This window comes from Haemaphysalis longicornis, unplaced genomic scaffold (genome assembly GCF_048455015.1).
Source record: "Haemaphysalis longicornis isolate Haplotype H1 unplaced genomic scaffold, Haemaphysalis longicornis Haplotype H1 scaffold_8, whole genome shotgun sequence".
Taxonomy (NCBI): domain Eukaryota; kingdom Metazoa; phylum Arthropoda; class Arachnida; order Ixodida; family Ixodidae; genus Haemaphysalis; species Haemaphysalis longicornis.
The window spans coordinates 158,041,184-158,056,979 of NW_027526445.1; the positions used below are offsets into that span (position 1 = coordinate 158,041,184).

Sequence of the window (15,796 nt, forward strand, 5' to 3'; positions counted from 1 at the left end):
AAAATTGATATCATTGTTTCCGGACAAAGCAGTCTATTTAATGAATCAAATGAATTTTGTCTTCATGGCCCCTTTAAAGTAACAATTTCTTGGCGAATTCCCTCCGGGGTTACGTGCTAAAAAAGGACGGAAAACATCACCTACACCACGAAATAATGGACAAGCAGGCTAAAAACGTTTCACGTCAAAAATGGTTAAACCTAGATGCTTCTACTAATTTAGGCTGCTCAACGGGTGCCAAAACATAGACGCTCCATTCATTCATTCATTCATCAGCCCATTCATGTCCACTGTAGGACGAAGCCGAATACTACACCAGGGTGGTCATATACTGTTCTAATGAGAGTGTGCTGCTTCTGTGCTAGAAAGAATTTTAGCATGGTTGCAGCATATTGTTTAGCCTTACTTGCAACTGATGTTAATATTTTTGTTAATAATAATTACACCTGTGCACGTAATTTCTTGAGAATTTCCTGGAATAACACGCTGAGCGGGTGTATTCCCTCGAAGCCTGAAGGAAAGCGAAAACGTACGTTTACGCGTACCGGAAAGCCGCGTCTCGAAAAACCTTCATTTATCTGAAAACGTCGCATTACTAGACGCTGCTAGAAGACGCTGTACTACTGTATTCTAGTCATGAACCTGTCAAAAGTGACGTCGTCAGCGGCTTCCACCGGCACGGCCATTTCGAGCGGGCACAGTCATACCGGTTGTTGAGTTCGCGTCAGTCAACCTCCTGCCAGTGGGTGGCTGACAATAATTCCCTGATCCGATTCCTATGGCCGTCCCGTAACGGCGACCTGCGGGCGTAGCTGTCACCTCTGAAGAGAAGGCCCGTAGACGGGGTATATTTTCTTCCGCCCTTCAGCCGCCAGTCATCGCCTGGTACAGTCCTTTATACCGGGCACTTAAAAAGGCGCCTCTTCATGACCTAGCTTCCGTAAGAGACGCAGCCACTCAGCTTTTATAGGCCTGCACGCATCTCCGAAGGTGGCTGTAAATAACTGCTACACGAAATCTCGATTACGAAATGTGAAAGGGGAGGAAGGGCATGCCCGTCCTTTGTCCCGTCCCTGGGCGCCTTTCTTGCCTTCCGCAATACACATCACCGTCTAGCCGGCAGCAATTCGAGTTCCTCCCTCCTCCCCGGTATCATTACAAGCTAGCAGGCTCGCGGGACGCGTGAGGGAAGAAGCGACGAGGTGTCAAAGCCGACCCCCAGCCGTGCCGTTGATCACTGTCGTTTTCTGGCCGCAGCGCGCGTGACGAGAAGTCCGCTACGCGGCTCGCGCGCCGCGTGTAACGGTGCTTTCACCGGGCCAACGGGCGGGGGACCGAGCCGAGCAGGAAGCGTGGTCGTCCGTCGTCGTCTTGGTCCGCTCGCCGGCGGCTGACCCAGCCGGGTCACCGCCAGGCGGAACTTGAACTTGCATCCGCGCCGCCCTCTCGCCCGCGTCTCTTCCTCCTCCGCCGCGGCGCGCTCGCGGGCCCCCTCCGGGAGCTGCGGCACTCGGCCACCATGGCATCAGGATGGTCGCGCCTCCACGCAGCCTCCGCCGCTGACCTGCTGCTGCCGCTCCTCCTTGTGCTCCTGGCAGCTCTCGCGACGGAACCGGTGAGCGCTGCTTCTATTGGCATGTTGCTGATGCCGTTGGCCGTGCACTTGGCCTAGAAATGCGAGCAGGGCGCAGTAATGTTGGCTTCGACAGACGAAATAAGCAGCATCCGGTTGCCGGTAGCGCTTAGCGAAGGACAGTTCATTCACCATTACTGCAGATTTTCTTCGAAATGGGCAATACGGCAGCTTATGCTTTGTAATAAAAAGAGTTGGAGAAAGAACGCTTCCTTGGAGCACGCCACGAACGCCAACGCGAATCCAGCATTGCGCTTTGTTTTCTCATGTGTAAAATAGCAATAACAGGCCTGTTCATCACTGAGGGATTTGTCTGCACCCTGCCTACTCGGTTCTCGTGTCTGAGTATTTTTTGCTGTTTTTAATGTTTTTCAACTCATAAACCAACATGCCCAGTTTTCAGCGATGCTTAACCTATCATTCTATTTCTGAAAGATTTAACCCACAATGTTGGCTAGAACTCTGGGCGAATCTCCCCTTCCTTTTCCAGAGTGCTAACCATTGCCAATAACTAAAGCGTTCAAATTTTTAGCGCCATCAAAACTTATTGGAAGGGACGTGAAAAAAAAAATGACGTATGGCTCCCGTTTGATTCGAAGTCTAGCCTGCAGACAGCCGAACTGAGATCCGTAAAAAAAACACCGATGAGTGATGACACAAAGGACCCATTTTTACACATTGGCCCTGGATCACAGATAACGTTTCTGGCGTGTGCCACGTGGTTTTTATGCTCGCAAAGACAACGTCTCCTTACTCTGCGTGACAGAGGGCAAGAATCTGACACGGAGACAATAACGAAACGTCATGACGATAATGTGAAGTCACAGCTATGTCTGGTATTGTTTTTCTCAGTCCAGAACCCCGAGTTACTGACAGTTCCATAGCCTCGGCTCCTTTCGTATTGCGTGACTATTTTCTTAAAAAATAACAAAAGTGGCTGAATAAGCGTGTTAAAATCCTTCGCATGGAAGTCTACAACTTTGTGCTCGAGCTTGTTTTTTTTTTTTTTTCCTTCGAATGAGCAGCAACAAATTCGTTCAGTAACTTTTACCGTGCGCATGATTTGAGTATATGCTTTTTTTTATTTGCACGCTGACAATCAAACACTTTCTGTTAAGGGCAAAATTTAACATTTGAAAAAAAAAACTGTGGTCTGGATAGGATGATTGTTTAAACTGTGTGACTGCCTGGTGCAAGTAACTACTGAAAATTCAACCGGAATCGAGCGTGTGCTTAGCGAGCGCAGGACGCTAAGAAGGAGGGAAAGAGAGAGAATGAACATCTTTATTCACAGGCTCACCGGTGCATGATGGTATGTGTCGATAGACGGAACGGAGTGCCAGCCATTCACAGCTTCAGTAGAGTAATCCGCTACACTATGGTTTCCAGTAGAGTAATCCGCTACACTATGGTTTCCAATCTGGATCGAAAGGTGTAATCGATGGGTGTCATCTTTAGCCCTGGGGTATTTGGTTCAGGGCCTAGCTGTCACCGTGGGCTTGATTCATCGCCTTGTTCCCTTTCCCTGTGCCCCATATCTACAGATAGGTCAAGTTCTACGTAAGAACCGGCACATCGTTTCGCGTACCGCAGGGTGTTCGAGTTTGTAGGCGCGCAACATTTTATGGCGTTCCTTCGGCTGTCGATAGAATGATTAGCTGCGTAAAGTTATTTCTTTCCTGAAAACTTGATTGAGGGTGTGCGTGCCCCTATTATACATGAACATTAACTCGGCCAGTCTACTGCGCCAACCACAAGCCATGGCTGTGTTAGTCCACAGCACTTTGCAAGCAACACCTAGCATGCAAAATTTGACAAGTGCGTAACAATTCTTTTTAATGATTAAGCATTTATACGTAGACTCAGGGAGAAAACCCGTCTGTCCATCTTTAACGCTTCATGCGTCACGCTTTCGCCGCTTAAAGAGAATGCTGTTAATGAATGGCCCTGGGGCCTCCATATGTTCACAAAAGACGGGTAATATTGCTCCTAAAGAATGTTCTCCCACCAATGCATCTGTGCAAAGATGCGAAGCGATTGTTAAAGGGCCCGGTGTAGACCACACCGTAGGGTTACGTGGAATCTCATGGAGGTACATAATAGAAGGCGCTAGGGCATTCTGTAGACTGTTTATGTTGCCTCTACAAAAACGTTTTCCCACCAATACATCGGTGTAATGTAATGAAGCCGACATCAAAGGGGCTTGGCGTACTTCACACGGATTTATAGGGTCTTAAGAAGTTATCTAGGAAAAGGCGCTGCGGCCATTACACGTTGGTATCAGACTGCTTATAGAGCCGCTAAAAATGTCTTCCCAGCAATTCATTTGTGTGTAGCTGTAAAATTCGCTTGCAAGAGGCTTTTTGTATTGCGGTGCGGCTTACGCGTCTATTTGACAATTTTCGCTTGGGAGTTTGTGCAATTTTTTGTATTCCACGTCTCGCAACGATTTCAGCCATCCATAGAATTCGCCATGCTGTCCTTATTTTGACGTTACCTTGGGTGCAATGTTTTTCTTTGTGTACACGAAGGCAGAAAAAGGGTAGCGCACCAAGTCTTAGCTCCACCAGAGTCCTTCAATGCTTTAATAAAGGGACTCTGGCCCCACTTAGGACGTCCGCTGTAACCACGACTGGAAGTCCAAAGTGACGCGGAGCGATATACTAGCATAACTTGACCTTGAAGTATGAAGTCCTTCTAAGTGGGATAAACCGGATGACTACGGCCGCTCGATGCACGACAACACGTAATAAAAGACTTAACTTAAGTTTCTGCATGGAACTGGACTTCAGGCTTTCCTATAGACGTGTTTTCCCACTAGTTGACGTACCTTACTTTCCTTGCCATCTTCGTTTTTCACATTCCCCTTCTTCCCTTACTTACTTACCTTTTTTTCGCTTCCTTTTCTCTTCCTTTAAATTTTTGGCGTACTGTCCAGGCCTTTGTTAAAATGAACTTTTGTAAATTCAAGCGCTGTAGACAACAAGAGCTCTTACCCAGGGGCTATATTTAGCGCACACACGTGGGCTTGCCCTTGAGACAAATAAATAAATAAATAAATAAACAAATAAATAAATAAATAAATAAATAAATAAATAAATAAATAAATAAATAAATAAATAAATAAATAAATAAATATAAGGTTACTTAATTTCAATTTATTATATCCGCCGCTCAAAATACAGACAACGGACGGAGAAAAGGGCCGCAAACAAGTGCCCTTTAACTTACTGTTAATGAAAAAGACACGTAGTTCAATACACATTCAAACCAAACAAAACGGCACATCACGTCAGATAGCTCCATGTCTGAACTAAGCGGCAAAATATTTTGAGCAGAATAAGACAGCCATCTGATCAGCGACATGACAGAGCCAATTATTCTTTCAGCATGTGAATTTGCATTCCGGTTTACACTAACTTATCTCATTGTGATGACGATGATGATTAGCCTAAGTAACTTATCTCATTTTGTGACTGGAAAATGGCAGGCGCACCTATGTACATCTCGCCCTCTCTCGCTATTTCTTTTTTAGCTTTCCCTGTAATATCTGGGGCTAGTTTATCACCATGAAAGTTGACTACGCTTTTAGCAAGTGTTTCTTGGCGTTCTTTGCCGTAGCTGGCCTTGCGCCACAGAAATCCAACCATCATCATCACAGTTGACTGCGACACACTCATGAAACAAAGGTTTTCATCAATGAATGAATAATATATCAATCGATCAATCGATAGATCGATGGAGGAATCAATCAATCAATCAATCAATCAATCGATCGATCGATCGATCAATTAATTAATCAGTCAGTCAGTCAGTCAGTAAGTCAGTCAACCAATCTATTCGCGTAAAAACACGACTGTCACTTTCCATTCAGGTTGAAGGGGCGGCCCGGTTCGAGCTGCGTCTGCGGCGCTTCTCGACCGACGGCACCGATGCCAAGGGCGAGTGCTGCGGCGGGCTCTGCCCCGGCGCGTGCCACGTGTTCATGCGGAGCTGCCTAGCGAGGACGCGAGACGGCGGCCCCCCGGCCTGTCCCTTCGGCCTGCTCGTGTCGCCCGTGGTGGCCAACAACAGCATGCCCGAGGGATTCGCGCTGGCGCACAACTTCACCTTCACCCTGCCCTGGCCGGTGAGTGCTCCATCGACGCCATGGTTATCCGCGAACGAGTGTCCGAGAAGAGCGTGTCGCCATCATTTACCGGCCTCTGGTTAATTAAACATCTTGGGGCGTTATTTCTGGAAATGTTTCGTCAGTATAGTAGCACCTGAAATTTTTTTTACCGCAGCCAATGTTGTCATGAATGGTGGTAGCATCTCCGCTGCCTAAACATCTGTTCTAAATTAGTTAAATTGATTGTAGTGAATGTGATAGATCGCAGAGATTGATAAGCTTGATGAGAAAACAAAGAAAAACGTACTTGGGAAGCTACCGTAAGGTAGATAGATCCCTTTACGAACTAACTGAGCACCTGGAAAGCTTATAGCTAAAGACGCGGTAAATTTCCTGATGGAACGCCAGCTAACAAATTCAGTCATCGATGCGTTGGTGTGCACACGTGCGAGAATGCTAATTGAACTATCCGGCGTGAAATTCATAGGCGTACTTCCGCTCATGCGCATTCGTGTGGGTACCTTTGCTCTTTCGCGTGCCCATTGGGAATGAATGTGAAGGGGGGGGGGGGGGGGGGATGTTAATGGCGGAAAGAGCCCTCCGTGTGGTGTGGGCTCCCTGTTAAGAAGCGTCCCGCTGAGCTCAAGTGTTGTCATCTTGGCGGCCCCGCTGTGTGTAGCGCCGTCATTACGACGACGGTGTGCTTGCTGAATAAAATACGCGTTAATGGGGGCTGCTCGCTCGACCGATTGAATGGTTGGGCAGCGGAGATTTTAACACCCCGCGCTTCTTATACGGACTTGCTTCAAGTGCTTGCGAAGAAGTGGAGGTTAACATTCACAGCTTGCTGAATAAAATACGCGTTAATGGGGGCTGCTCGCTCGACCGATTGAATGGTTGGGCAGCGGAGATTTTAACACCCCGCGCTTCTTATACGGACTTGCTTCAAGTGCTTGCGGAGAAGTGGAGGTTAACATTCACACTACCTGCATTTAAGGACGCATTGCAGATGAGAAAGAAAGCGCAAGTGAGAAGAGTTGTGGCGTGGGGTTTGTTTCCGGTCTGGTGAAAATGCGGAGTGCCTTTGGCGTTTCTGGAGGCCACAATTTAACGCTGCATTAGCGCGTGTGTTGTACAGAGGCTGTTATAACCAGAAGTCATTATCAATTTCAAGTTATTCAGTTTATATTTTTAGCCTCCGACGGTTTATTCGTGCTTCGCTGGTCGTCTCAGATTAACTCGCCTCGCTGCGAGCGCCCTCTGTCGCTCCGGTAAGACGCCTCGGATTGAGCCAGAACCGACTGTCCCTCACTGGTCTTATCACATATGCTCGCTAATGTTTTTTTGCCACTGGGGTATTTGGTAGACGCTCGAGATCGACTAGCAAAAGACGAGCTTTAAACCATTTGCGAAAGTTATCACTACGTGACATCGCTTAACGCCCCATAAACGTTCTTAAACATTGAGTTTCGGTAGGTTGACTACATATCTGACGAAACTTCAGCGCGAAACAATCTGTTGCTCGCAGGCATGTTTGCAGACGAATAAATATAATTATTTGCATTTCAATTCAGAATAGTCAGAAGTTCTGGTTCGATTCCCGGCCGCGGCGGCCGCTTATCTGATGGAGGTGGAAAGCAATTGAAAACGCCCGTGTGTTCGAGCTTTCGGCGCACGTTAAAGATCCCCTGCAGGTGGTGAAAATTAATCCGGAGCCCTCCACTACAGCGCGCCTCATCGCCTGCGTTGCGTCGGGGCGTTAAACCCTGCAATCAACCAAGACTCAGAAGTTCCTGTTTAGAGGGTCTTCAAGCGGGTATAGGTGATATCTACGAAGAAACGTAAAACTTACTTAGAGCTCCTGTTCCTTTTACTCGATCGTCGGCGGCAAAGGATACGAGTTAAGAAAGGACCGCCAACTTGCTATTTACGGATGGCTCGTTTTTGTACAATAACTTCACGGTGTATCGGACCATTACAAGTCAAAACCTGCAGCAAGAGTCTCAACAATCGGGTTAAAAATGAGGTAATCAAACGCGGGGGAAAACAGAAAATTGGAGCTGATGTAATGCGCAATGTTGTAATGTAACTTTGGTGTCGATTTCTACAGAACTGAAAAAATAAGGCCCGTTTTCGCGCCTCAAAAATGGTACCGTTCCGGCCATCACGAGATGTCTGGTCGCGTGCATCCATTCGTGAGCAAGTATTGAGTTTTTACGGTTTCCGCTAGTTCGGAAACTAAGCCACGATCATACGCCGTGCTGAGACATTCTCCTGCTGCGTACGACTAATATAAAATCGTCTCTTGCGAGGTTCTGGGTTGCACTGCCGACACTGGAGTTCGCGTTTCCAAATGACGCTGGGAGTTGCTATAACGGTCATGTGCGGCGCAGCACTTTGATGATAGGAAGTCTAAATTGTTCGGTGTGCCTGGCTTACCGTATGTTTCATTCAGGCATAAACCCTTGGTTTCTTCACGTTCTTGTCTGATTACATGTTTTCGCTTAAGTTCACGTTTTATCCTTCCCATGCGGAGAAGCAAGCCAGGCTCGCTGCTAGAAGCTGCTACTCACTATCCTGTCTTCAAAAGCGAGGGAAATACAGTGGCACCAACTGACGGGTAAATTTTGTCTTCGCAGGGTCGCTTCAAGCTCACCGTCGAGGCCTGGCACACACAGAATGGCGCCGTGCCCCCTGAAGGTGGTGAGTACAAAGATTGCGACCAAATGCCACCTGAATGCGCGACAGTTCCCAATGGCTCTTCTAGTTTCTCAAGCCTTGGTTCAAAGGCTGGAAAGCTACAATAAGAAACAAAAATGCGCGCCAATCCACCGTGTGAAGGTGGTTGGAAAGCGAAGCTGCAAACAACACCCCCAACGATTACCCATACGACGTCACTTGAATTCACACACGTGGTTCTACAAAGAGTAAAACTAGAGACAAGTTAAATGCACTTAACCATGCACACCCTTTATTACTTCAAAGAGATATACTTTGCTAAGGTTTAATCAATGTATGATCCATGAATGGTGGATGGTTGAGTTGTGTTGGTGAAGCACATGAGTGGAAACTCGTTTGATAAAATTAAAGGAAGCTCAAACACGCTGTTAGACGGTCTCACTTCTCCTCGTCTCTGCCGCCGCCGACGGAGCCGACGAGATCGGCGGATTCCGGCGGCAGCTTCCTTTATCGGCGGCAGCTTCCTTTATTTTTTACTAACTCCTAGGGCATGCGAAAGGCGCAAACACGCCGCTACATATGCCGTGGGCCTCTCGCACAGCGGCGCGAGAGGTCGCGTGAGGCTGTCACGTGACAGTCAGTGAGAATGCAGGGGGTAAACCCGCAGATGTTCTCGGTGAGTGCACTGTCTGTCTCTCCCGTCTCCGCGTGGGCTCGTAGCTGAATCGCTAAGACAACGGGCTCTCGCTACGTTTTTCTATTCGTCCCACGTTCGATTCTCGGTGGTGCCAGTAACCTCTTTTATTTGTTCGCGGGAGTTTTCTGTTGACACCAACGGTCGCGACAGAATCCTTGGAGGGTAGAGGTAAAAAAACTAGAGTGTCAGCTTGCTATCAAGAGACAACAATTTAATGCGGCGTGTCCTACCACTCATTACGTTATTCGCTTGAATTATATAAAAGAGTAGTTTTCATAATCTTGATAAAATAATCTTTTCCGGTCGGGCTCAGACGATTTAATAAAATTTGTTACCATTTGTGCATAATGCGTTCTTTGTTACGCTGGCATAATACTGATCATGAGGTTGCCTCAGCAAGACAAGAACTCAAGGTGAGACTAGAATAAGCTGTACTTTAGGGACAGCGCGACCTGCAAAAATCTGCGAAGCGTCCGGTCTGTATTCGTCCTAAATTCGGCGTCCTGGTGCTATCAAATTTGTCTCACACTATGTAAAACACGAACTCCTTTGGAGATCACACCTTTTGTTCTGATTGCTTCCCTCGCCTTCATATTTCTCGGGGGGTTTTTTCTCGTTTTTTCACGGTTAGTTCATGCAAATGTTTTCACACACAGTCGCGGCTCACATTATCTCGGAGAACGCTTACGGGGCGTTGGTAAGAATGGCGGAAGGAATGTATACGGACTCTCTGCATCGCTGCCCCGTGCGCATTCTTCAGACGAGTGCTACAAGCACTTTCTTGGGACGCCAAATGAACCGCTACTCTGACGGTTCGCCGGCTTGCACACATAGATTCAACGAACCGTGCAATGCTCGTCAGGTTCGGTGAAGTCAAGCATAGAGAGCGTAGTGTAACAAATTGGTCACGATGTTTGCTTGTTTGTTGCCTCCGTCTCTCCGCAGTCAAACCAGTATACCCCATTGCAAACTCATATCCCAATTTCCAAACGCACCGCTATTTTTAGTCTTTGTGAGTTTGCCGAGATCCAAGAGTCCTTTTGACAGCAGGCTGAAAAATTACTCTCTCTCTCTCTCTCTCTCTCTCTCTCTCTCTCTCTCTCTCTCTCTCTCTCTCTCTCTCTCTCTCTCTCTCTCTCTCTCTCTCTCTCTCTCATGATGATGATGGTGATTGTTATTTGTTTCCCCTTTGTAGCGAGGTGATGGCGTGTCATCTTACCAAAAAGGACTAATATACCCATGTTTTATACTAGCTCTGCTTAGAGCAGGCACAAAAAGCTTATTACGCACAAAATACTTTTTTTTCCTTACAGGTCGTAACTGTCCTAAGCAATATTCCCCTTTCTGCTCTTCGTCCACCAGCATTCCAATCTTCTTTTCGTCACCTCGACTGCCTTGAAGTTAACTTCCTCTGTTAACTTCGGCTTCCAGAAGCCCTTAAATCCTACGGCTTCTGGAAGCCGAATATTTCACTCATGTAGATTTGGATGGATACCATCGCATTCTAACACTATGTGCCTCATGGTTTCTGTTTCTTTCCCGCAGACCACGCATACCGCATCATTTTGTGAATACTTCCCCACAGTGCTCTTAGTTCGCAAGCAACCTGCTCTAGCCTCAAAAAGCAAAGCACTGCCCTGAGAATTATCGTAGAAATTTTCCTTTCTGATGTCCAATTTGTCAGCCCTGTACATCTCTAACGAAGTTTTAGCTTCCATTTTTTTCTCTCCATTTATCCGTTTCTATCTGCGTTGCCTCTTTTTTGTTACCTTGATTGTTTTGGATTTTCCGCTGTTCTTTCTGTATTTCATCGTTAGCTTTCTAGTCTTCCTTAACCACTGCGTGTCCACGCTAGCCAAGTATAGGTACCTAAACACCTTAGCTGCCCACCTACGTTGATCCATTGCTGCCAACCTCCTCTCAAAACACATCTCTCTCTCTCTCTCTCTCTCTCTCTCTCTCTCTCTCTCTCTCTCTCTCTCTCTCTCTCTCTCTCTCTCTCTCTCTCTCTCTCTCTCTCTCCCGACAGTGGAATATAACCACACGCATCTGGTGCAGACAGAAGCCAGAAAATTTGTTTCCTGTAAGTTTCAATATGGCCAGCATACTACATGCGCGGTATACCGTTTGCAAAGTGTACGGCAGCTACGGTGTGCTACTCAGACACGTCCTCTTCTCTAAAAATTTAAAATTTCCCAAGCGTTAGCTTCACCTTTACACACCCGCATAAGCAATAAATGCAACAAAGGAGAGATTCGACGTACCCATCAGCTCAGCCAGTGAAAAAGAAAACTGGGCAAGTCAGAGCGGCTTCATTGTTGCAGCACTGACCACCAGTGGCGTAACCAGAAATATTATTCTGGGTGTGTTCTAACTTATGCCCCGCCGAGGGAAAAAATAAATAAAAATGATAGCTTGCGCCCAAACACTATATTTTTTTTGTTTTCTTACCTTATTCTCGTTTTTACATTTGGAGTATGTAAAAAACATGCGAGGAAGAAAAGCCGAAAGGAAAGGGGTGGCGCCGCTTGTAAAATTTCGAGGGGTGTTCTGACACAGAACCCTCCCCCCCCCCCCCCCCTCCTGCTACGCCCTTGGTAACCCCATAGGCAGTAGTAACAAAAAGAAAACTGAGAAGCGTGTGTCTCTTCCAATTATTTCTTACTGCTGTGTGTGTGTTTAGCTGTAGTACAGCAACGTGCCGAGTGGAGGTTCGACTAAAAAATTTGATGATCTGCCACCGACATTAGGCGAAGCGAGTCATTCAATGAATTCGTTGTACAGGTCCTATATGGCGAAGCGCGTAAGTGCTGCCTGCCAATAAGATTGTAGCCCTAAGATCATTTGTTCCAAGTCACCGGCTGTCGGGTGTAAGGCTGTATTTTGTGAAAATACTCCTTAATCAACGCTCAGGCACATTGTCTGAAGTAATGACGCATATTTTGAGAAAACCGAAAAACAATCAGGAACATAAAAAAATCGTCAAATAGAACCAGTCGTGGAATGCCTTGTGCCCGCAATATATGCATAACTGGCGAAGTTGGTCATTTCAGTCGTGATAATTGCGTAAATGCAGATTGTTTGGAAACAAACAATGAAAAAAAAAAAATAACACGCAAGGGATAACCAAACGAGCGACAAGTTTCCAATATCATCCAATACAGCCAAACGTGAACTAAAAACGGCAAGAAATCGCCTAATTTCACTACTCGTAGCGTGATCTGGCTATAAGAAAAACTGAAAACGAATTAACAAAAACACGAAAGTGTATATAACCTAGCGCTCTCACGCGGTTACCTCAATTTAAAAAAAAACATGCATATTAACACACAAAATCTGTGCCAATAATACATAATGTTCTTAAAAACCTAAGCGGCGTAAGAATGCTTGCTCATTAGTAGAAAATTTCCAAGTCTACGAACATATATAAACCTTTTTTGTCAAGTCTTCATGTGGTTTGATTTGAAACCATATGCTCGGCCTTCCCTTTTCTTTTTTTTCAATTAAAAAACTTCTTAACTACTGACACTTTCTATGTGTACAAACGTGGTGACTTAACCAAGTCATTATTTTCTTACAGCTTTTGTTATCACATTTTTACCTTAGTGGCTGTAGATAACTCAAGTATGACGGTGATGTTCACGTAGATTCTTTTATGAACAGAGGCAGCGAAAAAATTCCCTGGCCATTTCCACTAACGTGAAACGTGGGGAGGGGCGAAGCATGCAGTGTACAACTGCATTCTTGGCGCCCTGGCGTTTTTGTCCATGAAGATGAAACCGTTGGGGGGTAGAGGTATGCAGCTTTGTTGTAAAAGTCTCGTGTCTTTGAAGCACGAAGCCTTCAAGCGCCAGGCGTTGGAAAACGAGCGTTCCGCTGTGTTCTTTTAGTACGCCTTTTTGCCCACGGCGATGAAACTTTCTAGCGCGAGGCGTTGGAAAATGAGTGTCCCGGTGCTTTAATACCGCGGCTACATCAAATGATGACGACGACGACAGAAGACGCCGACAGCCCAAGCCACTAAGGGGCTTAGCCCCTAAAAGCACGTGGTGCTTTTTACAAAGAAGAGTGGAGCCACGGCGCACGAGACACAGCCTGTTAGATAATAAATGTAATGTTACGTATATTTTAACATATATGTAACAGATTTCACATCTGCGTGGATACCTCCTAGGCCATGCAATGTCGTGTTCGAGTCATATGTCGAGGATGCCGGCGATCGCTCCCTCTGGGTTGTGCAATTTCCCCGCGAGGGATACGTGCCGTCTATCGCGGACGGCAGACAGTTCGAAGACGACGGTGTAAAAGTGCGTGCTCCCCGCTCGCCTACCCGTGCTGGTCAGTCCTTTTTTGTTCTGTGAAGTCGCCTTGCACCAGAGCTGGAGAAAATCTCAAAAGCAACGTCCATCGAGTCCGGCCACACGCCACCGTAAACGTTGATATTCAAGGACAGTTCTCCGACCTTGTGGGCGGGGACGTGCCTGGAACGAACGTCGTTTTCATGGGAGACTACGCTGACCGAAGGCTGCTGATCGCCGAGACGTTTCTCCTACTGGTCGCGCTCAAAGTCCGCTACCCGACCCGCATAACGCTGATTAGGGGCAACCGTCGAAGCCGGCACAGTACGCCGGTGGTCGTATTTCACGACTAGTGCTTCAGCAAGAACCGCACTCATGCCGGCTGTCGCTACTGCACCGACGTGTTCGACTTCCTCCCCCTCTCGGATCTTGTTGACGGTCACGACGACCTGCTGCCACCCATCTAAACTCTGAGCCCAGACACGTACCGTTTAGCACATAGAGAACGTTCCCCACATTGGACCCATGTGCGACCTTCTCTGGTCCGACGCTGAACAAATTGGGGACTGCAGTGCGAGCCGGAAAGGTGCGGGCTATGGACTCGGCAGCGTCTCCAAGTCCAGCGTCTACAGCGTGTCCAAGTTTATCTTTACCAACGTCTTCCGCACCAACGAGTTCATCACGGCTGGGTTCCAGGGACACTTTGAGAAGAGCTGGGTCACCGGCTTCTCGACGCGCCGAACTACTGCAATAGTTGCGGTAATATCGCTGCCATATTGGAGCTGGACAAGCACGCACAACCAGGCCTCCCCGTGTTCGACGCGACGCCCCGTGACGACAAGGATCTAATAGGAAGCAGGAAGTCACCGCTTCCTAAATTTCTCTGACGCCATTGTCTATGTTTATTATTAAAAAAAACAACGAAAGCAATGCGTTATTACTTCGTTTCGCGCCAGCATTTGTTTAGTGTTGTAAAAATAGCCTCACTGGTGCGAAAAGAAACCTTGACGCCAAAATGCAGAGGAATTCGGGCAACTGTACGCATACGCGTAAGTATTTTAAAGCTGTTTGTAGGTATAGCGAGTTTCTGTAGCCATATTTGATTATAAGTAGCCACACTTGGCGACTTTTCGTAGTTTCTGTTCAGGTTTGGCATCGTTAGGCTATATTGGGCTACTTCTCGTTTTGTTTGGTTACATTTTTGTATTTCGCTGTTTTTATTAGTGATCGACATTTGCACAATCACGATGATTAAATGTGCTAACCTTACGAATTATGCATTTTGAGGCGAGAACCTGAAGTACCCCATTCTGTGAAAAAGCGTTCTTGCAGTTATAGTTGTTCGGTCAGTGAAATGGGCACCGTTGTAAAGGGTAAATAAAAATTAGCGCAGCGTGCACTAGATGTGCACGCTGAAACAGCAGAACCGGGGTCAACCAAGCTTTTCCCCACACTGACAGCGGATTCTAGGTGGCGTTAAGAACCCAATGTGGTCAAAATTAATCCGGAGCCCTCCACTGCGGCGCGCCTCATCGCCTGTGTAGCATCGGTGCGTTAAACCCCATGATCAATCAATCAATCCCAGGAGAGAGGGGGCAGCCGGGCCCTAGCAGTGCGAAGCCGTTTTGGACGGCATTTTAAAGCAAAGACCATTAAAGTATGCACAGTGTTTTATTACGTAGCAATCGGCGTCATTCCTTCCGTCGTTTTCTCGCGACGGCACAGCCGCGTAGGGCACATCCTCTCATAGCGCGTCCTCGCCTCGGTGGACCTCCACTTCTTCGTCAGCTGGTACGGTGGCCGTCCCCTCGTGTGGATTGTGAAGGGATGGCTTGACAAATTCGTCGTCATCGTCTTCGGCGCGGCGGACCCGTGGCGCGCCGGTCGCTATACGACGACGAAGGCGGAGCTCCTCACATTGCGTAAGCCCACGCGCAAGCCTGGACGATGCCGGACGGTCGCCGCGAGGCACGCGCTTACGTGCACTCGGGGTTTTCTGTCTACGCCGGAAGAATTTGTGTCGGCCTAAGCTGCTCTGCTGTTAAAAGCAAATGTGTGATCCGTTGGAATTGAAGACCCGGTCCTCACACAGTGTTCCAGTGCTCTACCACCGATATATATATATATATATATATATATATATATATATATATATATATATATATATATATATATATATATATATATATATATATATATATATATACATATATATATATATATATATATATATATATATATATATATATATATATATATATATATATATATATATATATATATATATATATATATATATATATATATATATCCCCGTGCGCCCTCTGCGCCCTCAATATTTTTAGCACGTACCCGCAGTGTGGGATGGGCAAGGGCTA

At 46.8% G+C, this 15,796-nt stretch overlaps 1 protein-coding gene across 1 annotated transcript in view; it reads left to right on the forward strand.

Moving 5' to 3' along the window:
* Positions 1-15,796, forward strand: part of LOC144148554 (uncharacterized) — a 62,685-nt gene that overhangs the window by 16,872 nt on the left and 30,017 nt on the right. The window contains exons 5-7 of the mRNA XM_077680072.1: positions 1,348-1,615; positions 5,508-5,762; positions 8,384-8,447. Coding sequence (XP_077536198.1) covers positions 1,348-1,615; positions 5,508-5,762; positions 8,384-8,447 — 587 coding nt within the window. The remainder of the gene's footprint in view (positions 1-1,347; positions 1,616-5,507; positions 5,763-8,383; positions 8,448-15,796) is intronic.